At 40.3% G+C, this 27,990-nt stretch overlaps 1 protein-coding gene across 2 annotated transcripts; it reads left to right on the forward strand.

Moving 5' to 3' along the window:
- The first annotated feature begins 140 nt into the window (after positions 1 to 140).
- On the forward strand, positions 141 to 27,983 carry pdgfrb (platelet-derived growth factor receptor, beta polypeptide). Of its 2 annotated transcripts, XM_072395815.1 has the most exons (23): positions 141 to 722; positions 11,905 to 11,979; positions 12,561 to 12,866; positions 12,959 to 13,216; positions 13,754 to 13,884; positions 14,320 to 14,485; positions 15,892 to 16,072; positions 17,111 to 17,226; positions 17,384 to 17,507; positions 17,663 to 17,874; positions 18,258 to 18,352; positions 18,450 to 18,582; positions 20,052 to 20,156; positions 20,450 to 20,560; positions 21,803 to 21,959; positions 22,179 to 22,345; positions 22,661 to 22,773; positions 22,917 to 23,039; positions 23,237 to 23,348; positions 24,113 to 24,212; positions 24,305 to 24,410; positions 25,653 to 25,948; positions 26,595 to 27,983. In XM_072395815.1, the coding sequence occupies exons 2-23, from the start codon at positions 11,931 to 11,933 to the stop codon at positions 26,740 to 26,742; spliced, it is 3,309 nt and encodes a 1,102-aa protein (XP_072251916.1). In that variant the 5' UTR covers positions 141 to 722; positions 11,905 to 11,930; the 3' UTR covers positions 26,743 to 27,983. The 2 variants fall into 2 exon arrangements, with proteins under 2 accessions (XP_072251916.1, XP_072251917.1); XM_072395816.1 differs by lacking the exon at positions 141 to 722 and having other exon boundaries at positions 11,914 to 11,979; positions 12,345 to 12,866.
- Positions 27,984 to 27,990: the final 7 nt, after the last annotated feature.

Here is a 27,990-nt window from a genome sequence, read left to right on the forward strand (position 1 = left end):
CCACGAGCTTTGCCAAAAACTTTTTTTTTCTTTTTTTTTTTCTGCCTCAACTGCTCACTCTTTCTCTTCCTTTCCATTGTGTTTGTTGTTTTATAGAAGGGTTAGACGCGGTCCAGATTGCTGTTGCCAATAGAGACTGTCTCAGTTCACCTCCAGTGGCTTGCCTCTCCATTCATAAACAAATCACCCCAGCCTGGGACCTCTGAGCTGCTACCTAAGAACAACAAGCAGAACCTGATCTGTGTTTTGAAGTGTTCTACCTCTGTCTCTTCTTTTATTTTCTCTAAACTCGCCTCTGTTGCGCTTTGCTCTGCTCTGTTCACTGCCCCCTCCCTTCTCCCTCTCTGCTCACTCAGCTTCAGCTGGGCCGGACCACTGACACCCTGCTCTGTGTGAGTCTGTCAGGGAAGGAGTGTGTGTCTGCATGTCTCCACCGGGAACATTCTTTTAGAACTTACTCTACTCTTTTTGAGTGCTGGGCTGGCTTTTTTTTGTGAGAGAGGAGAGAGACCCCCATGGTGTTGTGATTTGACTAAACAAATAGCCGGGCTCAGTGCGGTACCTCCTCCCAACGGACTCCTGGGACATCAGAGATTAACCTCAGACTCTGAACATCTGACGGATCTGTACGTTTGGAGCAGCAGCCCCTGTAGAGCTGACCGGCTGATTTCTCTCTGCTTGTCTACAACTCTCTTTGACAAAGAGAGAAGATTCGTCTGAAGGTAAGAGGTGTAACGTCTCTGTCACTGCCAGCAATTTTCCTGTTAGTCATGGCTGCTTGGCAGCTGTCTGCAGATGTGAGGAGGTTCTGTTGCTAAAGTTCACCCGGCCTGCACGGGAAAACCTCTGTGACAGATTAAATTTCACAGATGTCTGACACAGAGGGGATGCACCTCATCCTGATAACACTGAACCTGAGGCTCATATGACTTGTTGAATTCAAATGATTTATATATTCATTATATTCAGTCAGACTTAAGTTGCTTAGAACGACCATCGACTCTTATCTTATTGCATGATGTTGTTGCCAGTAACTGGTTATGTGAATGTTGGTGGTGTCCGTTACCCACATACTTGAATGTGTACACACAAGCATTACAATGTGGCAGAGTGTGATGAACCTGTTCAAACAGCAGCATTGTGATGGCTTGCATCTCTGTACATAGACACTGTTTCACGCCTTACAGAAAACAACTTTAACAATGTTTATCTTCTTGTTCTTCTTGAGAAAACCTTTGACAAGGTGTCCCAGTGTCTCTCTCTCTCTCACACACACCCACACACACACACACACACACACACACAGGGTTTTATAGCACAGCCTGTTTGCATGCACACCACTTTGTGCTTCACTGCTAAAGAGCTTGTTTATACAGCCCTCTTCAGTCACCCTGAGTGAACTGACCGTCCTCCCCTGAGAATGGCCCTCACAAAATCAATCTTCTCCACATACCTACACGGAGGAGCTCACGGTCGAGTGTTCATATCAGACCTGGCATCCGTCACTGTCACTAGCATCCTCTTTAAGTGTTGATGGATTTCTCTCCAGTGATAACACGTACCATCTTAAATTGAACGCGGCTTTATGCTTCCGTCACCCGTTTTTGAAGATCTTTCTTGAGCCAGTGTATCGATAGATAAACAATCTGTTAAATCAAGTCATTGCGTTCACCGCAGGAAAGGGTTTTGATACCCAGTATGAATTAGGTTGTAGTAACGTGAGATACTTTGTGGCTCAGACACATGTTTCGTGCATGTCTTTGCACTATAATCCACCATGTGTTCTGCACCTGAAAGCTCTGTAATGTGCGGCTGCTGTGTTGTCTTGTTAGTCTGGTTAAACGCACATCCATCTTCTGGATGCTTTTTAAAATGAGAGCTTCTAAATTAGTATCAGTTGTTATCAAAACAAAGTTGGCATGTGTTTTGCGAATGTTATTCTCCTCCTCTACATATAGGAGTTTGTTTGAAGTGTTTGTTCTTCTCCGGCTCCATGGATATTTCCAGGCTATTGTCTAATACTGTTCTTGCAGATGAACTGCTGGAAAACTGCATACATGTCATACTTCTACCATTAACGGTATGAGATGATATTACGTTCATATCACACCTCTTCCATCAGCTGATTCTCTCTCGCTAAGTTTTTCACAACACTAACTTAAAAAAAACTACACTGATCCGTCACGTCTTTTTAGCCCAGTTTTAAAAACTCATCAAAGTTATATATCTCTCCTGGGCAGTGGGGATTTTCCTCCCTGTGCGTCAGGCTGCTGGTATGTACTGCAGCGCAGCTCCTCTCCACTGCCCTGATTCTACACAGCCCAGTCGGCTTCATTCCCCTTGGCCTGGGCCTAATCCTTCGTCATCAGCTGTTTCCTGGCTCTCCTGACTCCCTGCATGCCAGCCGCTATGAGAAAATGTGCTTCGCATTATGACCATGCAGAAAACATGCCAGCAGTCTGATTCAGCTCACATGTGTTCCGCAGTGCAGATATGTAACAGTTTGAACTCGGCAGCGAGTTTTGAAACACACTGATCCCATTCTGTCCTCTTGTGATTTATCTTCAATTCCATGAGCTGAACACACAACTGAAAACTAATGTCATGCTGTTTGTATCTGGAAGAAAAACTGAGTTTAAAGACTTATTTATAGCTGTTACACCTCTTATCACATGATTGTTGATGCACTGATTGATGAATGTATCTGCTCTCTGACTCATTTCCTGGTGGTCACTTATTGTGTGATTCACATTTAAGTCATTCATATTTTTCAACTGAGCTGTTTTTTCTGTCAGGGGATAAGTCTTGGGCCCCTCTGTATGCTACTCCTTCCTTAGTGCTGTGCTTAGACTCTATTCTGGAGTCGTTAAGCTTTAATGAAGACCACGTAACAGAGCTGCAATAAAGCATCCTGTATAGCTGCCCATCCATCTGGCCTCCAACTCGTTACCTCCTTCTTTCCCTCCCACCCACACAGGCAGAGCTGACAGGCAGCTGCATCTTGTCCTCAGTCAGGAAGTACAGCCACTCCTGCAGGACAAGTCATTGAGGAGACATTTGTGTTATTGTATCTTTTTTCCCCTTTTGTTATAATATCAACCTTTAGAAGAAAACTGCACACAAAATACAAAGAAAGGTGTCATTTTCACACACTTAGCAGAGAGGACATTTTAAAATATGAATGCAGTTTTGGAAAACTTAAATGCATATGCTAATTTACTGTCCTTAAGTACAATATTGAGGTACCCTATTTGTATATTTTCTATTTCACACTACCTAGTAGTACTTTACTACTATTACCTTACTAGTAGGAGTACTAGTAATCCTTTGCATTGTGGTGTGAATAAATGGTTAATTTTTTAGTCAATGTATATGAAGAAAATTTCTAATTGTGCTAATTGATGATCTCCATCTTTGCAATGTACAATGTAAAAATGCTCCCTGTGTGGTAACTCATCAACATGAAATATTTACTGATAAGTAGTTAATCATGTATCTATGAAAGGGTATTTTGCATTATGATACATTTGCTATTGCTAGTTTTTTTATGGGATATAACAGCGTTGAATATTTTGAAACTCATGGTTAGGGGTTAACGATTGCATACATTTCACTGTGGAAAACTTTGCTGAATAGAATGTTACTAATTTGGGAAACCCAGCATGTCCTAAAGCAATGCTTTGGTTTGTGTTCAGACAGCATCCTGTTGCGTTGATTCGTGATCAAGCATCAGTATGTAATGAGTTCTGAGTGAAAGCTGGTTGGAATGAAGCATTTTCTTTGATTAAAACACCTCCTATTACAGTGTTAGAGGAATAACACCAGAGTGAACCTTGCTCTGGTTATTCTGAGTCAACGAGCTGCTTGATGAAGTCCGAATTAAGTTTCACATGTAGTGGTTGTTCTGTTTGTTTCGCAATGCAATTCATACGCTCTAGTATGACACCTAGTGGTTTTATTAGGTAGTGAATTGCACCTTTAAAGGCAGTTATTGAATTCTGGTTGCAAATGTCAAGTAATAAGTAATTCATGCTGTGTTAGTTAGTACCCAAATGTGAAAGTTAGATGGTTATTATATGTCAGAGTCACATGAGACATTGTTTTCTGTTGCATCAAGATTATGTAACATATGAATCTGAAGACAATTTATCGGGTTGTTTTATTTTACTGAAAAAACCCTTATGAATAGATAATAATTGTTGATATTTTCCTCTTAAACATTAACTTTAGAGCTTCTAATTTAGTCATAACGTTACACAGGCCCTGGGGTGCCGCTGAAACTCTCTATGCTAGATAAAAGTTAAGTATGAAATAAGCAAATCAGTTCTAATTTGAAGTCCATTTACAAGTTTAAAGCTGTTGCCCTGCCTCGCCTTTACTTTTAATATTTTCTATGATGACACGTGTTTATCATGCATACATTTAATTGTCTGCAACTAAGGAAATAAATATTTTCAATAATATCCGACCTATATCAATGTGATCTGAAACCAAGTTTCAGGAGGAAACGAAGGAGTCTACTTGAAAGATTTGACTGTCTTCCCTGCCTGTATGGTTTTGATATTATGATGACACTATGAGCTACTCTCTGAATTTATTGCACAAGAATCAATACAAATTCTCAACAGGAAGCTTTGGTCTCCATCAGATTCTTTTCTTTCTGGAGTTTGCACAGTTCTCTCCAACACAAACATGTTGGAACTGGTGATACAGTGCAATGGGAAAGGAGGACAAAGAAAAACAGCCTGCAGCTTTTACAAGATAAGAATTTTCTACATGGTTTAAAATAGAGAATAAGCTGAATTTTGTTGAACTTGCTTTAGCTTCATTCAACCTTAACGTTGCGAAACGTTCATATAAACTGTATCAGATATTCATACTTAATGTTTGAGATAACATTTTCAAGACAAATTGTATGAGTTGTCGCAAAGATTTCTGAATCTCTATCACCATTATGCAACCTTTCTCCCCTCTTGCTGTTTAAGACAACAAATGGAACTTAAAGCCAGTCAGTCCAAATTGTATTCAGATGTTTCACTTCTTTTTCTTCCTTTTTTTTTTGGTGGGTTTGGGTGTGTTCGCCTGGAAGGACTGGAAGTGTGAGTAGGTGTACTTCATTTCTCATGAGGTTTGTGGTCTAATGCCCTCTGTTTTTGTGTAAACAGAAAGGAAAAAAAAAGAAAAACTGTGAAAGATTGAAGTTGAATTGAATTGGCACGGAAACAAATTATCTCTATCTGGGATAGATATCTGGGAACTGACACGTTCGTTTAGGCTCCCAAGTGAGTCAAAAATGAGACAATTAAACTGATATTTAACAGTAGCCACATCTAAAGCTGCCAGTCTACAGTCAGAGGCATTTTACATCCCCCCACCACAACTGAAACTGCATTTACAGCTCTGTTTGAAAGGGAGCAAACCAAAATCCACAGTTTCCCAAACATATGTTTCTTCAGCATGAGGATAGAGTCATTTTGGTTTCTGAGATTAGACCTCACACACACTCCATCCAAATACGGAGCCAAAAGACACAAGATTTACGAACAGGGATGATAGTAGATCTTGTTTGGAGCTGATAATGCAAACTTGAGATTGATTCAGTGCAGCTTTAGCCTCTTAAGTTACAACATACAAGCATTTTTGTGTGACAGTGCCTTTTAAAGTTCAGTATCCAGCTGTGTAACTGTGAAATCTAACTTGGGGTCAGTGCAACAGAGTCACAAATCCTGACAAACTATTTCTGTCAGACAGTTATTGTCATAACAAATAATGACCTGTCTACTGGGAAATATTCTAAACTTGTTAAAAGACTTGGTTCTACTGTGGAGAAATACAGTTCGTTGTGTACAATATGTATATATTTTGGGTCTGAAGCTTGCTAAAAAATCAGTACTTTAGATAAAAAAGCAAACTGACAACATGCTGTTTGAGAAGGGGTTGCTTGTAGTGAACACAGGGCATAATCCCATTTTGCTGTTATTCTGGTGGTTATTTTGGTTTTCTGTCCTGCATCATCACTGTGCTGGTTTGTTTTTGACCACAGCAAGCTGATGTTTTTAACAAAAACACTACCTCCTCAGCACCAGATGGCAAAAAAACAGTGTTATCAACTGACTGGTGAATGTTAGTATCTAGTTGCAAGATATTTTGGCGTGAGTCGGGGAGTAGAAATAGTCCTAAAGGTTGAGGGAATATTGGACTTTTATTTGCAGAGAGAGTGGGAAACTGTTTTAAATGGGTTTCCATATCAGCAATATATATATATATATATATATATATATATATATATATATATATAAAATATGAAGTGATAGTTCTTCTTTTAGACATGTTTAAACATCTGTCATCTGCAGTCATCTGTCAAGACAAAGCACAAGTGTCCCCAAATGTTATCTCTAATTTGGGGTGTGCATTCACTCCATTAGTATCACTTTACTGTATTTTTAATAGGGTACTTTTAAGATGTTGTCCAAGATGTGATCTCCAGAAAGACATGGCTGATGAATGACTTTTTTTTTTTGTCCAGGAGAGAAAAAGACTTATCACCAGTTCTTTTCTGTCAGTTAGACGCCGATGTCTGTTGCATTTTTATAAGTCTGAGAGATGAAATATGATATTACTTGGTGCCAGATTATCTGAAGGTAAACGTTTTTATTGGACAGCAAAGTCATTTGTGTAGAGCTTTTCTAATTTTATCAACCAGTCCAAGTGTTTTGCTCTCCAATACAAATAAACACACCACTTTTTCTCATTACAGTGCTTTTATTTTTTTTATATATAAATATACTTCACTTTATCAGGCCAATCAGGAAATCAGTATCTTGCCCAAAGACTATTCGAAACGCAGACTTAAGGAACAATCAATTCAACTACTAACCTTGTTCAGTAGACAACCTGCTGGAATTCCTTAGCTTCACATTAGAATAAGAACCAATACAAATAAAACATACAGTACAAAAGCGAGCAGAGGTAGTGTGGTTTACATAACATCATTTTTCTTATTTCAAACTCACTTTAGGAATTGGATAAGTGCCTTGAGAATTGACATGTTGAGGGAACCCTCTCTTAAGGTTTCTTAAAGGAGTCACTTTTTTTGCTACCTTTGAAGAACAGTCTGTAAATGTTATTTATGTAGATCCTTCACAAACCCCACAGGAAATGTTCCCTAATGGGTCTTTGAAGGTCACTTTGTGAATGTTTTTGAAGATTTTCAGAGAATCATTAGGGAATATTCCCTCAAAGCTGACCAGTTTATCGCAAGTGGGGAGTCTCCCATGTCGCATAGGACAAGGCAAAGAATGGGCTGGATTTGGAATTAGCAATGCATGAAGGAGTTGGCCAATCCAAGTGGCTGCATCTGTACTATCAGAGCCAAGCTGAGCTACTGAGAAGAACAAAGCTATTCCAAATGGAAACATTCCTGACTTCGTAACATAGTTTGAATGATTGAATAAGGTAAATGAGAAAGGTTGGAACTAGTTTTAGCAGGCACAAAGTTTCCAAAAACAAAACAAAAAAATGTGTATATAGATGTCACTTTTAATGCCCCATATGGCATGAGGGGTGTTCCAACTAACCCAAGTAAAAGCAAACAGCTTTGCATTGCATTGATATAAATAGGAATGTCTGCAGTCTTACGTCTTCTTTTACAGTCTGAAACTTATTATGACCTGACCTCTGAAGCTTTTTCTGCCAGCAGTAGCTCACATATTCTGACAGCATGTTTGTGACAAGGAAGTGGCCATGGCTGGGTTTTTCTTGGGCCTGCAGCATATCAGTCATTATTATAGCTCTGTCAATGTATTGTATCTGTTTTAGTCATGATGGACGCTGCAGCCGCCTGGGGTGGGAACAGTGCATTACGGGTCTGCTGCTGAGGGACCAGAAGGTTTTCCTCTGGGGGAGGATGGTCAGTCCAAGATGAGTGATAAAAAAGGAGGTTTGTTTAAAAAAGACACACTGGGTCATTTTTTTCCCACAGAGCTCGCCAAAGTCATGCTGTTCAGAGATGCGTCGTGAAAATCTGTCGTTCCTCTACAAACAAAAACTAAGAAAGACAAATATAGCACGTCGATTTTTTTCTGTGCTGTAGCCAAGATGAAGATATGAAATATCCTAAAAAAGTGTCAGTAAAGCCCAGAGAACACAGTATTAGATTCTGTCTTTTCTGAGCTCTAATTGTTAAATTGAGGATGTTTGTTTTGCAGATCTCAGCTTCCCGAACACTTCAGCAGAGTAAACATCAGTGTCTGTGATGTCAGACCGTATGTGCACTCTTTCTGCTGTCGTGCTCTTGGCTTTGATGTGGTCTGTCCCATAAAGTATATTCCATATGTCTGAATGCTTCCTTTGCTGTTCTTTCCACTGTCTGGTGCAGTGTGCAGTATTCTTGCGGTGTCTTGATGGTTTGTCATGCTTTGTCATTGGTTTAATTGGCCTTTTCTTGTCTTTGATTGTACGGTTCACTTTGTTTTGCTTCACCGGTCTTGTTTTTTTCTTTTCTCTTCTCCTGATTGGGAGTTTACAACTTTTCTGTGCAGCTTGTTATTTAAAGATGTTTCTCTCTCTGTAGATGTTTCATTGCAGTGGGTCTTCCACTCATTGCGGCATCCTTGTTTTCTGTAAGTATTTGGTTAGCGGTTGTGATGGTCTGCTGTGTCAGTAATGTATCACACCCACACAAGGCCAGAAAATTTCCCCATGCAGGAAGTTGGAACTCTCCAGCTGCACTCCTGGAGACTTTTGGGACATTTTTCTCTCTTCTGTTATAGATTACACTTTTTCCTCTTTACCCAATTGCAAGCTTTCCCCCTTGGGATACACTCAAGCAAACAATTGGCTGCAAATGTGGTTCCGACTGCAGTTCCCACCTTATCAAGGACTGCGTTATCACTGCCAGATGTTTAACTGAAAACTTGCAGCTACACTAAATGTAGCTAATCCCAGGAGTGGGATTACACACTCTGACTGCATCCTGAGGCTGAGCGTGGGCTGCGTGTGTCCCGCTGAGGTCTACTTTAGCATTTTTTGTTAGCTGGTGACACTTTGAGTGTAGCGGGGTTGTTTATGAAAACTGGGAGAGGTCAATCAGCCACCAAATTCCCAGCATCTGTGGGAAAACTCATAGGGGGTGATAACAATTTATCCCTCCTGGTGATTACTGTGCCATTGCTGACATAAAGACTGTTTGTTTTTCTCAGACCTCCAAGATTACTGCGGGAATGCAGTGCCCCATTTCAAAGACTATAAAGACAACAATAAACATCTGGGTTGGAGAAATGTTTTTCAGATTTTCTATGGTTCCTCACAGGATCTCTTCTTCAAACTGATAGCCACTTTATTTGTGGACACTTCTTATTGTAAATGACTCTGTTGACACTGTTGCTTAAGCTAAAGCATCACTGTGGCACAGGAAGCAAACACTGGCAGATTCACCAGTGTCATGACCCATTTTTACTCTCCATAACTTTGTTTGTTCCCCGTGACCTGAACAAAGCTTTGCGCAAACTTATCTTAAAACAACCACAAAGTGCCATCTTATGTCAAAACTACACTTTTCCTGTTTCTGTTTTATTGTTTTAAATCTTGTGATAACCTGCATTTCAAGTGTTTGTTCTCCAAACTCTCATAGCATTTATATTCTGGCTGCATTTGGCTCACAATCTTACAATCACCCTCTTATGGTCAGCTCTCTCAAAAACTTTGGTCATATCCCCACTGCCCGTTGGTCAACATGAAACCTCATCATGTTGCAGAAGATAAACATTTTTACTTCCATTTCAAACACTGCTACTCCTGGATTTTTGCTGAAACAAATGTTTTTCGCCGTTTGATCTCAGATGTAAGTGCACCTCCTGCAGTAGCTCTTACCCCAGCAGTTTGGCTTGTTTTTATCAAACACAGTGTTCATTTGAACATTGCGTTCATTTGAAATATGATTTGTTGGTTTTCATGCTGCCAAATGGCACATGCCTTTGGCGTCGCTGCGTTTGGCTGATGTCGCTCAAAGTCCTCATCACTGACACTGAGGTTACTGGCTCCAATTGAGCTCTGATGTATGGCTTCCTCAGTGGACGGACCCTTGTCGCTTGCTGCTGGGCCCCCCAGGGATGAGGTGACCCCTTCACTCCGGCCGTCATCACCAGCAGGATCCCAAGTGTATCAGCGATCCTGGGAAAGTTTCAGAGTAATACTGTGGGAACATGAACTGTACGCAGACACCAGTGACAAAAAGGGAAAAAGGGGGGAGAGGTCTGTTTCTATGTGGACGCGTGTGTGTTTGTGTGTATGTTGAGAAGGGGAGGTAATGGTTGTGATGCAGCGTATGCCCGTGTGCGCAGTATGTGTGTGTAACGTGGATTTTGTGCCAGTGAAAATATTTAAGTGTGTATGTGCATGAGCTCTCTCTCTCTCTCTTTCTCTCTCTTGCTCTCTATCTATCTGTCTCCTTCACCCCCTTTTTTTATTAGAACCAGGAGGCGGGGGAGGAAATGATCCAGTCATGTTTTTGGAGCAGCTCGAGAACTTTGAGCTTTTCGTTTTGGGAGCGGAAGTGCCAAATGTGGTTAATTTAGGAAGACAACGTGTATCTGGTTTGAGTAACCGGCTCTGGATTTATTAGAGAACTGCCAAACTAATCAGATGTTTCCTCTTTTGCAACCATTGACAAAATCTGAAACTCTGATAATACAGTCATGTTGACAGATATTGTTCATTGATTAATAAACACTATAGTCTCTAACTTTCCAACATGTGTTTTGCTACGTAATGTCTTAAAATAGACCCGTCTTAAAATAAAATTGAAGTGCAATATCCTGTAAAAATGTTAAATGGGGTAAGGTTTTTCAAGAAACATTTCACAATTTTTCCACTCCCTCTCTTCCTCCTCCACCCTCGCTCTTCCCAAGACTCATTCTTCCGCCCTCTTTCTCCTTCCCACCCTCTTGCGCGCAGGCCTGTGATCCATCCTTAACTGTTTCCAGACGTCTTCATGCTGCAGGCCTTAACCCCCCATATCCCAAACATAACAAACTGCCCCTCCCCTCTTCCATCATTTCCTCTGGCTTCTGCTGAGCTGTGAAGCTACAACCTTCAGGTCTTGAACAGCAGTAGTGAAAGTTAGTCAAGGTGAGCACGGGTCAACTTTGACCTCAGTAGGTGCTGAATCAGTTTTGCGTCTGTGTACAACATAATATCTCATAAGTATTGGGAATCCATGGCAACCTTTCAGAGCCGCAAGTCCACTCCTGTCGGAGGCTTATGTGAATGCCCTCATTTTCACTTTTGTTTACACCAAAACCAATTAATGGCTCAGCATGGCTCTAGAATAGCTTGGACGCAGCATTGTTGCCAGTGAGCGTGTTGCAAAGGCGCACACAGTGACCCGTTTGTTAGTGGGCAGATCGCTGGTGAACCAGGAACAAAAAGAGCCAGACATTGTTGCTCTGTCCTGGTGCAGTGAGGCATCAAATACCTCCAGAGCGAGCTGCTTCTGCACCTCAGATTCTGTGTGTCAGCCAGGAGCCACAAAAGAAAGCAGCACAACAACAAGCTAAATGCTTTATGTTTGTTTCCTTTAAGCAGAACTCAAGTTTATGCCATTTTCAGTTGAAGCAGACTGTTCCAATTTTCTCTCTTAACTTGACCTACTGGAGTTCTTAAGTGAAGGAGTCAATCCATCATGATATGAAGCTCGTCTCTCATGCACAGATGTAAACTCTGGTGGCCTTATGTGTCATTTGGAATGAACACAGATTAGAGCTTCCTGTTGTTTTGCTTAGTTTGACTGATGTCTGTTTAACATATTGAGGCCACAAAGTTATGTGCCTCTGTAACTACTGGCTAAAACTGAACGTGAGGCAGATTTATTTAAAAAATGTCACGATTTCATGTGTTTGTTTGCAGGACAAACTGGTCTGAAGGCATTCACCATGAGGAGGGTGACGGCATCTGTGCTCCACCTGGCAGTTACATTTACAGGTGAGAATTAAGTTACAATCGGCCAACGAAAAGTGAAAATGTTTAAAAAGATCTAAAAGTAAAACAGTGTCATCCCAAGCTTAGGCAGACTGCCTAGAAAGTGTCAAATCAAAGTAATACTGCTAAACTGTTTTTTTTTTTTTTTTTTTCAACATATCCAAACCATACTTTAAATAACTGAAGGGGGTCACAATTTATGTCTTTACTAAATTAGCTGGAATTCTAATTAAGATTAGAGGTTCAATTCTGTGTATTCACAACGGAATTGTCAACAATACTCAGTGTACAAAAAACATTAATAAGTAAAGCACATTTTTTGGGTTAGCTGTCCAGCCTGTGAGATAAAACAGTGCTTTGATCTAAAGGACAGATGCTTCATTCAGACACCGCTGTCATTTTGAATACATCTGTCACTGACGTGGCATCTTTATCCTCCCACTCATCTGCCCCAGACAACTCATAACCTTCATCAATTAGAGATAGAACATAATCTGACTTACGCTGAAGCTTTAACCTCTGACCTCATGCTGCCATCACTTTGAGCCCCATGTTGACCTTGTTCCTTGTTGTGCAAACTGCAGCCTTGCTCTATCTCTGCACTAATGTGTGCTGCCTGGAGATCAAACCTGATGACAAAGAGCTCGTCCTGGCTGAAGGCTCCTCTATCACCCTTATCTGCTCCGGCTCCGGATCGACAACGTGGAAGTTTAAACGTGAAGACGTGCCATACTTTCAAATGGAGCAAATTCAAAGTTACCAAATTGAGCAAAGGGATGCCACCAGCAGTGTTCTGACTCTGTGGAATGTGAGCTGGAAGCACACTGGTGTGTATCAGTGTGTGGATGCACTCAATGGGGAAACCAAGGAGGTGGCAGTATTTGTCCCAGGTGAAGTCTGTTTTTAAATTCCTCATTTGTTGTAAGATCAATTTTATATGTTGCCTGATATCTAATTAAATGAGTCATATGACTTGTTCCAGATCCTGAGGTGTGGTTTATAGAGAGCGCACATGGCATGGTAACAAAGACGAGCGAGGAAAGCACCATTCCCTGCGTGGTCACCAACCCAAACATTACTGTTACCTTGTATGAAAAGGACACTGACATGCCCATCAAAGGGTGGTATGTCCCCAGCGAGGGGTACAAGGCACCGCTGGAGGACAGGACATACGCTTGCCGTGGAGAGCTGAATGGAGAGGTGAAACACTCTCAGGCATTCTACGTCTTCAGCATTGTTGGTAAGTGTTCAGGTCAAAAAGTGTCCTGACAAACAGTTCTGCGGTCATGAGTAATCCAAATTTCAGAAAGTACCTAAAACACAATTTTGGCTTTGATATAGCCTCAGCCTACACCAAAACCACTAAAGTTAATGAGTCTGTTTCATATAAAGTGCAACAAGACAACAACAAAAAAAGTCCAAAAGTGTAATTCTTTTCCTAATTTCGACTGGAGAAAAAAATCTGAGGGAAAAGACGGAACTGTTGTTCTCAGAGTGTGATTACTGGACATTAAAAAAAAGCTCTACACACTGTTTGCAGAGAAAAATTTCTGGAATATTTGAACTTTTGTGGAACTATAAAGAGACTGAACTACAGGGGCCAGTGTTCAACATCTGTCTGATTACATACAATTATTGTTTTCAGGGTTTATTTTTACAACTAAACTGATGATTGATTTGTTTTTAGGTTATCTTTTCAGCATATCAGTTAGTTAAATCACATGATCAGTCATTGTCTTTCCTCCTTTCCCCCCCTCACTCTCTCTTCTCATCCCAGTCCCAGAGGCCATCGACGCCTACATCAATGCTTCAAAGACGGTCCTGAAGCAGGGTGAACCGCTGACTGTAAACTGCACGGTACACGGAGTGGAGCTGGTGTTTTTTTCTTGGGATATTCCCAACAGGGAGGTGAGTAGGAGTGGAGCAGAACAAGCCCTTTTGTTCAGCTTCCCCTTTGGGATCCCTCTTCTGCCTCATGATCAAGCCCAGATTGACTCAAGATGTAGAGACACACCTCAGTTTTGATGTGAAACTCTGTCAAACTGTGCTCACTGCACATCTGAGTATGTAACAACACTGTGTTCTCGGGTTCAAATTTTGGACCGTCTTCTGTATCTGTTTCAGCTTCTGTTTATTAAGGAGACAGTTTGATCTTATTTTTGAGGTTGAAATGGTCGTGTGATCTTTGGCATGCATCCAACAATGTGTCAAGATCCTATCTGCTGTCTTCTGCTGGCTCTATTGACACATTAAATACAACATCAGTTTAAAGAGAATACTCACAGATAGAACATCTATCTCCTTTAGGGTGTCACATCCTCATAATTTCCTTCTCTCTTTAAGCTTGTTGAGTTCGAGCCGTTGACGGATGTCCTGTCCGCCATGAACATGCGCTCCTACGTGATCTTCCCTCGTGCCACAGTGGCCCACAGTGGAAACTACGTCTGCCATGTTCACGAAGGTGTCCTAGACCAGATGGCCTCTGCCAGCGTCAACATCACTGTGCTCGGTTAGACACACACAAAACTAAAACAAACTGATGCCGCGCAGATTATTATTGTGCTTTCGCTGGCTGAGAGAAAACCGCTTATTATATCTACCTTGGCAAGTTAATGTGGGAGAGGAGCTATGTTTAAAGGAGAAGAGAATCAGGTTTATTTATTTCTGTTGAAAGTGTGAAATAAACCTTTGACACTCTGTGGACTCCCTGAGTTAAAAACAGACCTTCAAATCAGGGGGTACAACCACGTTCTATTTAGATTCCAAATGAATAAGTGTTTATGTTACTGGAATTTGACTTTAAACCTGAACACACAGTAAGTCAGAAACCTACAACTGCAGACTGAGAGCCAGTAAAAGCAGGAATCGACATACTGAAACTGAAACTCTCCTCTATGCTCTGTCACTTGACCACTACTACAGACATTGTGGGTCTGTGAATGCTTACTCTATCTGCAGTGAGGTGTGTTCTGTTTATGTTACCCTCGAATAACTTGCACCTCCGTGTTCTGTGGAGACGGGAGACCAGGACAGTTTTTAGTGGTGCATACTTGGCATATACTCCCTGACTGTAGAATATCAAAAATGCACAACAACAAGACAATCCATTGTCTTTAACACTTAAAGCAGCACATTAGATGGATTTGTTGATCAAAGTTACTCCCAAAGATAAAAGAGAACTCATATGGAAATTTAAATTAGTTAACTTACTCAACAAAAATTCTCAGATTTCTGCAACTCTATAGTTAATCTATAGTCTTTGTTTTGTTGCTTTAGCCTCTGAACATAGTGGAGTGAATGTTGGCTTTATGTCCATCTGACAGTCAGAAACAAAAGTCAGAATAAATGCTATGTCAGCCTCTTTTAGACGTGTGAATATGTCAGATTTTCACCATATCCAATATTGTAAAATTTCCCAGTGCATTTAGGCCAATTGCAGATGCCATTACCGACACGTGCATGGGTTTTTCTTTTTTTTTTACACAAAATCAAAGTCCAAGTCTTCTCTGTGGTGGACTAACACATCATTATGCCATATCTTACTGTGATGGTTCAGACACGCAGTGACAGGTCATGCTGTTCAAATGTACACGTTCACCAGGTGATATCAGAAAAATATTATAGCAGTAATTCTAAAACATTCATTTCATTTAATATTTTGAGCCATACTTCTATACAACAGATGTGCGATTTGGATTTTGGTGATATGGGATACCTTGTTTCAAATCCAAATCTAGTACTGGTAGATGTAGATGAAGTAGAGAATGTTATTCTACATCTTTTAGAAAAGCATAAGGCAGCTGTTTGCCAACACCTTCAAGCATACTAAGAATCAGTTATTACACACTTGCATTGTTAACGTTTGAATGTATTAGACAAGTTGTACATCATATCAATGTTGTGCTTTTCTTTTAGAGCAAGGTTTTGTGGATGTGAAGCCTGCTCAACAGCAAAGCATTTCCGCCAAGCTTCAAGAGAACGTGGAGCTGAGGGTGGAGATTGAGGCCTACCCTCCCCCTCAGGTTCGCTGGACCAAAGATGGCGCCACCATCAAGGGAGACAAAACCATCACAATCAGACAAGAGCATGAAATAAGGTAAAACATCCAACTGTTTCCTGATCTTAAGAACACAACACATGCAACAGAACTGCTGGGTACTGGGTACACAGACCATGTTATATTTTAACAATTAGCACAGGACTTGGGATACTCTGGCAGCCTCCAGAGGCATCTAGCTCGTGTCAGTCACCACCAGATGAGGCCTCCGCAGAGAGAAATACAATACTCTCCAGAGGGAAGGATGCCATCTTTCAACGCACACAAACCATAAACACAAAATACCTGTCACAACTCACCAATGTCTTTCAAACGGATGCCAAACAAAGCCTTGACTGGAAGACTTTGTTTTCACATTTTTCAACACACAATAAATATCTAAATGATCAAAGCGAAATATTAACCGCAGACAGTATTTTCTGTCAAAACAACCCACATATTGTGTTGTGGCAAAATATTTTCTAAAACACACTTTAAAGACAAGTCCAAGGCCTTTTTCTAACTTTCCAGAGTATCACAGCGAATTCCCTGGAACCTCTAGAAATCAGTTTTTATTTCCGCCTATGTCGACGAGATAAAACACAGTGCCAACAAGTTATTATTTATCCTTCTTTTTTTTAACCAGGACAAATTCCATTAAGATTAAAAATCTCTTTTGTAAGAAATTCGGGGACAAGATAGCAACGGCACACATTAACAGCGCGTGTTAATACAATACAACAGGCATGTTACAAAAAATATATCAAAATTTACACAAAATACAGAAAGGTATCAACAAAGTGTCAACTTCAAAGTTACATAGAGTTGCTTTGAATTAATTAGTTGAGATCTGCTTCATTAAAGTTTTGAAGCTGATTGCAAAAACATGGAAGAAACATGTTTAAATGCCCTTCAGTTCAGGACGAGCTCTGGAAACAAATAGCAGGAATAAATCCTGATTTGAATGAACACATTTGCCGATAAGAAAATTCGACAACTCTTAAAAATGAATATGAGAGAGAGAGAGAAAGAGGAAAATACTAAAATATACCTTTGATATTCCTTTGATGTTGTTCAACATATTTTTTTCTGCCTCAGGTATGTCACCATTCTCACCCTGGTGAGGGTGAGGACGGAGCAGAGGGGCTTCTACACTGTCCTCGTAACCAATGGAGACGACACAAAGCAAGTTATCTTTGACCTGGAAGTCCAAGGTGTGAGGATGTTTTCAGAAACTTAAAATGATCCTGGCATGCTAGGTGTTTTCTGCTTTTCATATATGTAGGTCTACCAATGTAAAAGAAGTATGTGTGGAATTAAAAAAAAACTGAAGGCAGATTAGGAATAATGGCCTCTCTCCTCTGTGTGTAGTACCTTCTCAGATTAAAGACCTGACTGACCACCATCTCCCGCAGAAGAGACACTTGGTGACTTGTGTAGCCGAGGGGGTCCCAGCCCCGAGCATACAGTGGTACAGCTGTGACAGCATGCTCAAGTAAGTCACTGAACTGCTGCACAGGGAACACTAGGGGGCTGACCATACCTACATAATAATATATCATTTTCAAATTTAGAACATATGCAATGACTTTTCTCTCCACTGGTGCAGCTGTTGGGATTTCTTCTCACTGATCTGATGTCCTCCTGCAGGTGTAACAACCAGACGGCGGCGTGGCAGCCATTGATACCACAGTCTGAAGAGCTGACCATCCAGACCAATGTGAGCTACAGTGAGACACGTAAAGTCAGCCAGGTGCACAGCCAAGTGACCTTCCACAAGCCTCAGCAGGTCACGGTTCGCTGTGAGACCACCAACCAAGCAGGACTCATAGACAGAAGAGACGTCAAACTGGTGTCCAGCAGTAGGTGTCACCTGAAGAATGGACCATTTTGCTGTTTTTTTATTTTTTTTAATTTGACTATGTTTTGAAAAGTATGTTCATGTGCTATCAATGTTGGAATTATAGATGATGAATCAAATGTGCTGTATCTTTACTTTTTGTCACTGTATAGATGTACATTACACCACTGCTAAAAAAGTAAAACACAAAGATAGTAAAAGCAAATACACAAGGATGTATTCATTTGAAAACTCAAATTCAAAACTCAATTGTCAACCATGTATTGTCAAATGAATATTTATGTTTTTTGATTATGTGAGACGCCTCGGTTGAATATTATCTGTATGATTTATGACCTGATTATCTGTACCATGGTTCATGGTCTTTCTTCACGGCTGTTGCAGCCCTGTTCTCCCAGGTGGCAGTATTGGCCGCTGTCCTGGCCTTAGTGGTCATCTTCATCATGTCTGTCATCATCCTCATTGCTGTATGGAGGAAGGTGAGACAAACTCTGATATGTAATTACAAATATGTTGAATGAAAAGGATTTTGTTTTTCCTCATGCGGGATTTGTTTGTCCCCAACTGCGTTGTCAGAAACCTCGCTACGAGATCAGATGGAAGGTGATAGAATCTGTGAGCCAGGATGGGCACGAGTACATCTACGTGGACCCCATCCACCTGCCCTATGACCTGGCATGGGAGATGCCCCGAGACAACCTGGTGCTGGGTGAGTCCTCATGCAAACAACTGAGTAAAACTATGTGTGATATGTGCTCTAAATGACTTTGACTGGTGAGCAGAACACTTTATAACGAGCCTTAGAAATTCAGTTACAGAGACATGGAAAAGCGAATGGAAACATATGTGCTATAAGTGAGTTGAAAATGACCCAAATCCCCTAAAGGCACAAAGTTGAAGATGAAGCATTGTCTTTGATAAGTATATAGCTTGTTTTCTACAGTATTAGAGTGAAACCATCTAAATGTTTGGGTACTTTAAGCTCCAAAATAACATTTACCAGATTTCATGCTTTAAGCCATTTTAGGCTTTAGTGCCATTTTTAATTCACAATCATGGCTAGGAGAGGATAGGTGATCCAAAAGCTTTATATTTTCTTTTATTCCTCAATCCTTGTGTGAACAGTCAGCACTACTGGACTCTTTTTAGCAACTTCCGATCATCAATATTGTAGTAATTGATGCTCATAAAGCAGACGCAGGCTGTGAGAAGACTCAGTCCATAAGTAAATACGAAATTGAAATAGAAATAGAACCTTGTAGAAAACATTAAAGAAATATCTAATATTAAACTTAATACATTTTGTAATTCAGGTAATCTTTTACCTGCTTAGCAGTTAGGAATATTTTGAATGCTTGTGTCATATTGATGACAACAGTGACAACAAAATATAGATAAAAGTAGCCATCCCGCAAAATTTACATGATCAAAATTCACATTTAAATTATGCCATCAGGCTTCATTATTCTAATTTTAGTTGTGTTATGTGTGATAATACATTTTTATGCATCAGTTTATATATCTAAATGCTTTTAATTCATGCATCTGTCATTGCTTGGTGGGTTTGGTTAGAATTATTCATTTAATTGAATGTATTTTCTTATATTCGATCAGTTGGTAATGTTTTTAAAGAATTTGTTAAGGTCTTGTGGTCTTCCAGCTTTTTGGTTCGACAAACTGTGTTTTCTTGATTTTCAGTTGCAACTACGTATAAGTCACCTTTGTCTGCCTAAACAAACTCTTGAAGTTGAAAGTTGAAACCGGAGCCATCACCAGGAGGGTTTTGTGCTGTGGGTGGTTTGGAGGGTTTGGAGGGTTTGGGCCATCTGGGCGCAGTCAACAACAGAATACTAAATGAGTTTGTTAGACTTGTGTTACTGGCTTCAATCGCTGTTCCCTTTTAAGCTCCTTTTACATTTTTACATCTGATATCCAGTCATTTATCAGCTGTTCTCCCACAAAATAGGACACCAAACTTGCTCAGTCTCACCTCAACTCAAGATAATTAATATGGTTATCGCTATCTTTATAATCTGTCAAAACCCTCTTGCATCTATTCCACTGTAGAAAACTGCTCACACTGATATTATAATGAAGAGAAGTGTTCTTTCAACCTTTTCAGGTCTAGTGTGTGCTCCTTTCACACTCTGTCCCACTGAGCCCTTCTTTGTGTTTCAGGTCGCACTCTTGGATCAGGAGCATTTGGCAGGGTAGTCGAGGCAACTGCGTACGGTCTCACGCATACCCAGTCCAGCACAAAAGTGGCAGTGAAAATGCTGAAATGTAAGACACATGATGTAAAAACACAGACAACAGCCATGTGCATACTTTGTTTGAGCAGCAGGAGACCCCCCCCTGCAAAGCTGTCAAATATTGTGACACCGGTCCCATATTCCTGTGAGCCCAGAGAGCTGAGAGGGCCCACTGAGCTTTGGTTTGGTTGCCAGCCTGATTCAAGTTTCAGCTCACAGGTCATTGAGCAGTTTGGCGGAAACACAGCGTGTCCTGATTTCAGTGTTCCCAGTCCCCCTGTTCTCATATCTTTCTCATGCATCTTTCTCTCTGTTCTCATCCAGCTACAGCCAGGAGGAGTGAGACTCAGGCACTGATGTCAGAGCTGAAGATCATGAGTCACCTGGGTCCTCACCTCAATATTGTCAACTTACTTGGAGCTTGCACTAAACATGGTGAGCAATTGACCAGGTCATTATTGGGAACCTTTTTGGTGGGAAGCTGTGTTAGTCTGGGTTATAAAAGCTATAAAAGCAACAAGTGTCCTATCCTTTATACTTTAGTCTTCATCTTTGGACATACATCACATAAGGCATTTATCCGATTACAGTATCTCTTGAACTGTTCAGATGACAGAGGTTTCGGTGTAAAAACTAAAGTCTAAAGTCCAGTTAGTAGTCTTACCTTTGCAAAAGAGATGCAGTGTAGAACCCTTCTTAATCTACCGGTAAATTAGTTAAATATTCTGAACATGAAATTGTCTTTATTGTATTTAGATCAAATGCCCATAGATTGATTAAAGACCTATAGTGGTTAATGGTGAAAATTTTACAGATTTTCCTGTTTTCCTTATCTGAGTCAGCAGCAAACATCGTATATAAACTAAGTGGATGATAGTGTAATCAAGACTGTTCTGATTTTTTTAAATTGATAAAAGGGTAATTTAGAAGTTATTTAGCAACTGTTATTGTACAGTGTTATCAGGCATCAAAAAGGCAACAAAAGAATGTTTTTTGGCCTGTAAGGAGAAATTACTGACCAACATAGCCAGTCTTCTTTCAGTTACCCTGCTATCTATGGCAGAGATTTCTTGATCTGTTCATGTTCGTCTTTAGCTGAAACTGGCAACTACAGCCTACCAAATGCTGTTCAAAGTGGTGTATTGTCTTCCCTCACAGTAAATCTAATATTCTAGAGAAAACCACAAGTTTTGAGCAGGATTTAAATCAGGTAAAGAAGGGAGACGGCTCATTGTTTGGTCATCTTTCTGGCCTTTGCTGGTTGGACACGCAGTAGGGTATTTTGTGTAGTATGCACTGGAGCGTTGTCCTGGATAAACTTCATGACACCTCTCAAACGCTGGAGACTTCTTCCTGTACCACTGCTTGAATAAAGCATCTTCCAGAAACTGCCACCAAGATTTGGACTTGATTTCCAATCCATCTCCCTCACACAAAGGTTCATTTAGCCTTCAGAACTATGTCTTTGTCTCTGAGAACTTCTTCTGGTACAGTTGGTACTGGCCCTTAAAAAATATTTCACTGGAGCTTCTTGGATCCTACCAGTGGATTTTCATATATTTTTTAAAAGCAACAGTGCCTAATAGAATTGAAACTGTCATATGGTGACATAGAAACTAAGATTGCTCTTAAATCCTCTAAAATGATTTCCTTTCCCTCACTGCTTCTGGTTCTCAGGTCCTCTTTACCTGGTGACAGAGTACTGTCGGTATGGTGACCTGGTGGACTACCTGCACAGGAACAAGCACACCTTCCTGCAGTACTACGTTGAGAAGAACCAAGATGATGGCTGCCTCATTTCAAGAGGAAGCACCCCTCTCAGCCAGAGAAAAGGGTGAGAGGAGCAGAGAAAATGCATTCAGGGCTGCACAAAGGAGTGTTTTATAAAATGTAGGGGGTCTTTCGCTGAAATCTCATTGCATTCAAAGACACGGCTGAAGACAGATTGATATACTTGACTGATCCCATGAGGGAAAATTTTTCAGACGTTTCACATGATAAAGGATTGCAAATGCTCATTTGGATTTAGGTCAAATTTAATGTGTCTTTACAGCTATGTGTCCTTCGGAAGTGAGAGTGATGGAGGATACATGGACATGAGCAAAGATGAGCCCTCGATCTATGTGCCCATGCAGGAGCACATCGACACCATCAAATATGCAGACATCCAGCCTTCTCCATATGAGTCCCCCTACCAGCAGGATCTCTATCAGGAACAAGGTTTGATTTGAGCCTGTTAGACTTGTGCTTTTCTTGAAGAAACTGTAGAGTAATGGGAATAATTCATTCGCATAAACATGCATAATTAAGCACGAACAAAGGAAACACAGATAAGTTAGATAACAATGTATGAAGAAGATTATGTGAGTGCACCCAGTAACATAAGTGCCATATCTAGGTACGATTTAACTTGAAATAGCGCAATTCTTTAAGAGAGCATTCCTTTAAAGCAAACACACTAAATCGTCATTCATGAGATGCTCATCACCTTCCCTTCCTCTCTTGGTGGTTGTCTCATCTTGTCATGTTGTTCAGGTGGCAGCAGGCCAGACCTGGTGATCAGCGACTCTCCCAGTCTCACCTATGACGATCTTCTGGGCTTCAGCTACCAGGTGGCAAAGGGGATGGAGTTCCTCGCCTCCAAGAATGTATGTTGCCGCTGACTCAAGCCTTTAGAGAGTTTTCTGTTCACATATTTAGAACACGTGGGAAATGATTCAAGCCTGGAGCATGGTCTGCATTCATTTGATGATAGGCATGGTTTGATTTTACTTTGATGTTCATTCCAAAGTGCGTCCATCGTGACCTGGCTGCAAGGAATGTGTTGATCTCTGAAGGCAAGCTGGTGAAGATTTGTGACTTTGGCCTGGCCAGAGATATCATGCATGATTCCAACTATATCTCAAAAGGCAGCGTAAGTGGCAACTTACTGAATGTAATATCATGAATATGACTTTGTAACTAAGCACCATAGCTAAGTGATATGCTGCAAGTTTGAACTAAGGGGATATGCAATGGTCCCAAATAATTGTAATCTGGACTCTATCAACCCTGCTGACTGTGTGACATTTCTTTATTAATCTAAGATGAAGTGTGTTTCCTCTCATTCAGACCTTCCTGCCCCTGAAGTGGATGGCACCAGAAAGTATTTTCCATAATTTGTACACCACCCTGAGCGATGTGTGGTCATACGGCATTCTTCTCTGGGAAATTTTCACACTGGGTCAGTCTTACCATCACACACATTCACAGACATTAAGCACTACAAACCAAATTCAGCTGAGATGCATGTATCCTGTGTCAGGGGTTCTTCCCTTGTAGCTGTAGTTTCACCCTCTCGACCTCTGATCAGTTCTTGAAGTCTCACAAGCACTCTTGCAAGCAAAAGTTCTCAAAACTGTGGCAAATTTCAAATTCCGTGTCTGACTGCAAGTACATACCAATTTGTTTGAAGACCCATACGAGGTCAAAATCTTATTAGGCACAGTCAAGCCCTGAAATCAGCATTTCCGTGCTCAGGGTATTGTAAGCTTTTTTCTTTTCTTTTCTTTCTTTTTTTTTAATCTTCCCATGTTTTTTTTTTTTGAAGCCACCATGAAAACAAAGGAGACAGTTTGTTGCGTATGCAGTATGAGCCCGAATTGTGAAAAACAAATTTACAATCCAGCCTCTGTGAGTGACGAATAAAGATTCTCTGTGCTGAAGCTGACTCTCTTTTGGACTTTCTGGATCGATTTTTCTCTCAAATCTGTGTCAGGAAGCCAACTGCATTGCACAACAAATATGGCTCTGATAATCAGTTAGTGTCTGTCTTGTTGAAAAGGAAATAAAAGGAGATATTCATCATCGGAAACATTTGAGGTTAAATGTTGTTCTGTGACTTCATCTTATTCATTTAGTCTAGGTTAGAGTTTCCTTAGATTTAAATCTAGCTTTCTTGCATGTGCAAGGTGTCTGATTTTCAGTTATTTGAAAATTGATCTGCAGGAGGAACCCCCTACCCAGATTTGCCCATGAATGAATTATTCTACAGCGCTTTGAAGAGAGGCTACCGAATGTCCAAACCTGCCCACGCCTCTGATGAAGTGTGAGTCTCCCTGTCTTTTTGTTGCCTTTACAACTCCTCTACCTAACACGAAGGATAAGAGATAAGCTCATTTTGTGTTATTTTTGTCGTAGTTATGAGATCATGAAGAAATGCTGGGATGAAAAGTTTGAGAAAAGGCCTGAGTTCTCCCTCCTGGTCCACAGTGTGGGAAACATGCTGACAGAGAGCTATAAGAAGGTACCCAATTTATGTTTAAAATGCACATTTTTATGGTACTTTTTATTCTCTTTCTTCACCGAGATTCAAATGAAAATGTAATAGTTTTTGATCGTGTGAATCAACCTGATAGTTTAAACTACTAAGAAATGTTCAGGTTTACTTCAAAATATACAACAGAAATATAAGATCCACTTACAAATGAAACTTCTCAACAGAAAGGTAACTCAAGGGTAAAAGTAGTTCTACCTTTACCACCCTAAATATTAAAATGCCACCTTGTTTGGGTGTGGCTGGATTTGTTTTGGAAATGCAACCAATGTCTGCAAAGGTCTCCAATGTGTGTGTGTAAAATGGATGTGGTGTTTGGAGTTTTTAATTCTGATGCAACAAATTTGATGGGACTCAACTGGAGGATATGTGTTGGCTAAGTTATCAGCTTTTCTAATAATATCAGTGTGATATTATTATTTCTCTATTTCACAAATAGTTTAAAAAGTCTCTATTTTAGTGTTCTTATTGAGCAAAGGTGCATATATATATACTCCTCCTACACGAGGAGTCAAAACATTGTGCTCAGGAACAGGTCGAAGCAACAAAAAGTCTACAAATATAGTCATGAGACAACTTTTCAGAATCAGACTGTGATAAGAAGGATTTAGCCTTAGTTACGACCAACAAAGACAGTGTTGGTCAGTGTTGGTTGATTAAGGCAAGGCAAGTTTATTTGTGGACCACAATTCGTACACAAGCTAATTCAAAGTGCTTTTACAGATGCATAAAATCACAAGAAGGCAAATAAAATCATTCCATAAAACATAAAAAAAATGTATTAAATTAAAAGCGAAGTGCAGATAAAATGCTTTCAGTTGCACAGCTAAATAGAGCTGTTTTCAGCCTGGATTTAAACATTGTCAGAGTTGAGGCCTGTTTCACATCTTCTGAAAGACTGTTCCAGATTTTAAGAGCATAAAACTGAAACGCAGCCTCACCTTGTTTAGTCGTGACTCTGGGCACCAGCAGGAGACCCCTCCTGTTTGGTTAACTGAAACAGATATATATAATCTGACTTGAATATCTGCAGAAGCTGAGAAAAAACATATATTTCAGTGCAGGTTTTGAATAATGAATAATTCGAATGAAGTCTCTAACGAATGAATAATCAAAGTTTTCCTCTCTGTTTTGGTAATTTCTCTGCAACTTACAAGCCCATCAACATACCACACTCTGCTTATTATCAAACTATTGTTTCCTGAAAAACAGAGATACAACCAAGTGAATGACAACTTTCTGAAGAGTGACCACCCTGCAGTAGCCCGCACCAAACCCCGCCTGTCTTCACCCTTTCCGATCGCCAACCCAGCATTTGGCTCTCCAGCTCCCATCACCCTATCTTCCTCCCCCCTGGGCCCTTATAACCAGAACCTGAGGCCCGGAGACCTCAGGCAAGAGGCAGACACGCAAGAAGTCATTACTTCGTACAACGAGTACATCATTCCCATCCCAGACCCCAAACCGGAGGAGGTTTTCACTGACATGCCATCAGAAAGTCCTGTGAGGTATGGAGCCAAAGCTACATAGATGTGTGCCAAATGCAGGGGCTGCAAGAAAGATGAATATGTATTTGCTGAATAAGAACAGTTTTTTTTTTCCATCACACTCCCACTCATCCAGATGTTGAGCTGAGACAGTAGTTGCATTATGTGGACCGACTTGGAGCCGTGTTTTTATAGCTTATATAAACACGTAGCCAAGCAAAATCTTTGAATTCCAAATATACTTTTTTTGGCAGCAAAACTTAAAGATAGTTTATATATCCACAAACTGTTTTTTTTTCATCATTCATAATCAACTTTTACAGGTTTTGTTTTTTTTTTTTGTGTTGAAAGATCTGTCATCAAGTTTGGGTGGGAGGAATAGGTCCAAGCTTGTGTTTTGAGTTTTGGCAGATTTTGGCAACACAAGATTTCCTATATATACCTGAAAGAATTAACTTGAAATCTATACAAGAAATATCCACCTTGTGCCAGCACACATAAAAAAAACTTTTAGCAACTCTCTACATTCACCAACAACATTCTGATTTCCTTTACAAAATATCAGTAGATGTGGTTAGAGCTGACTTGTATTTGTGGCAAGTGTGTTTTCAGCCTTTGGCTGATCAGCTGCTATCATTCAATTCAAATCTTTCCTCCCCGCCCTCAGCTCTCTGGCTCTGGAGGAAGAGACCGACTCCATGTCCCAGGACACGGCTGACACTCTTCCAGAGGAGGACCGGCTGGAGGAGACCAGCGAGAGAGACGCTCTGCTGGGCTCCTCAGGGACGCCCGAGGTAGAAGACAGCTTCCTGTAGCCACATGTAGGAGCGAAACGGAGCTCTCCTGGGCGGAAAAGGGAACACGACTAAACTAAAATGTAGCAAAACTGAGACTGAGAAGGCAGTTTTTTGTATTTTCACACTTAAACATTGTGCCTTCTTTGAGTTTTTGTCAAATACAAACAAATTCCAAGAGTAAATATGAATGAATAGCTTTTTTGGAAGCTTGCTACAATATGATAACAGTACTCCCCTCACATTCCGATACAAAAAGTGTAACTGTGCAGGCACGCGTTTACTGTATTTTCCAGTTTAGCCAGTTTAGCCTACAATGCCTTATGAGATACAGCATGAGAATATTTAGATGAATCTAACCATACCGGTAATTAAAATCTAACTATGGCAAGAAGCAGGTTAGATTTGTGAAAAGCGGGTGCTCTTCTTCCCTTTTTTACATTTTAACAATAACACAACAGAAAAAAATAAAACACTCCAAACAAGAATCAATAACGATAAGAATGTTTGTAACTGAATTAAATGATTATTTTACCTTTTTTTCTTACCTTGGGTACTATCAGCAGCCTCGTTCACAGTTTTATACGCAATGTAAAATGTCATTTTTTGGACCTTCCACATGCACTGTTTTGAAGTGAGATGTACTTCCTCTGTAGCATCATCGGCCGCGTTGTTTTCATGTGTGACTTTTGAATTTCGTTGCTCTTTTGTGTAGTCTCAATTCATAGCTCTGTGCCAGATTTGCACTTTATTTAGAGAAAATGTGGATACTCATGTAAAGTTATACTCTGTGAAAGTTAGAACGCTACAAGATAGAGCCACTAAAGCATAACTACAAGACTGTTGCAGCAATTAAATGATCCTTTTCTGTGAAGACAGGTGACTCTCCAGTGTAAATAATGAACGCAGCATATCACTGCCTTAGCACAAGGTGGCACACATGAGTGCCTTTGTGCTGACAGACTTTTGTCTTGCAGCTACAAATGAAGGTCTACTGTACTGAAGAATCATGACTGCCTTATGTGTCTTCTATTGCTTTGCGTAACATTCACTTATATTGTGTTTTGTGTGTTTTTTTTTTAAATACTCAGTTCACCATCTATAACACCTTTTTTTTCTGTAGAACTCAGTGTAAAATGCACAAGATCATTGTTGTCACAAGCTAAGATACCAAAGCTCTTCTTAACGTTTACAAATGTATTTTTATATGTGTCATTTTATATGCTGTAAATGTGTCAATAAATGTGTATTATCACCATGTTTTAGGGT

The sequence above is a fragment of the Leuresthes tenuis genome, unplaced genomic scaffold (assembly GCF_036924035.1).
Source record: "Leuresthes tenuis unplaced genomic scaffold, fLeuTen1.0.hap1 SCAF_11, whole genome shotgun sequence".
Taxonomy (NCBI): Eukaryota; Metazoa; Chordata; class Actinopteri; order Atheriniformes; family Atherinopsidae; genus Leuresthes; species Leuresthes tenuis.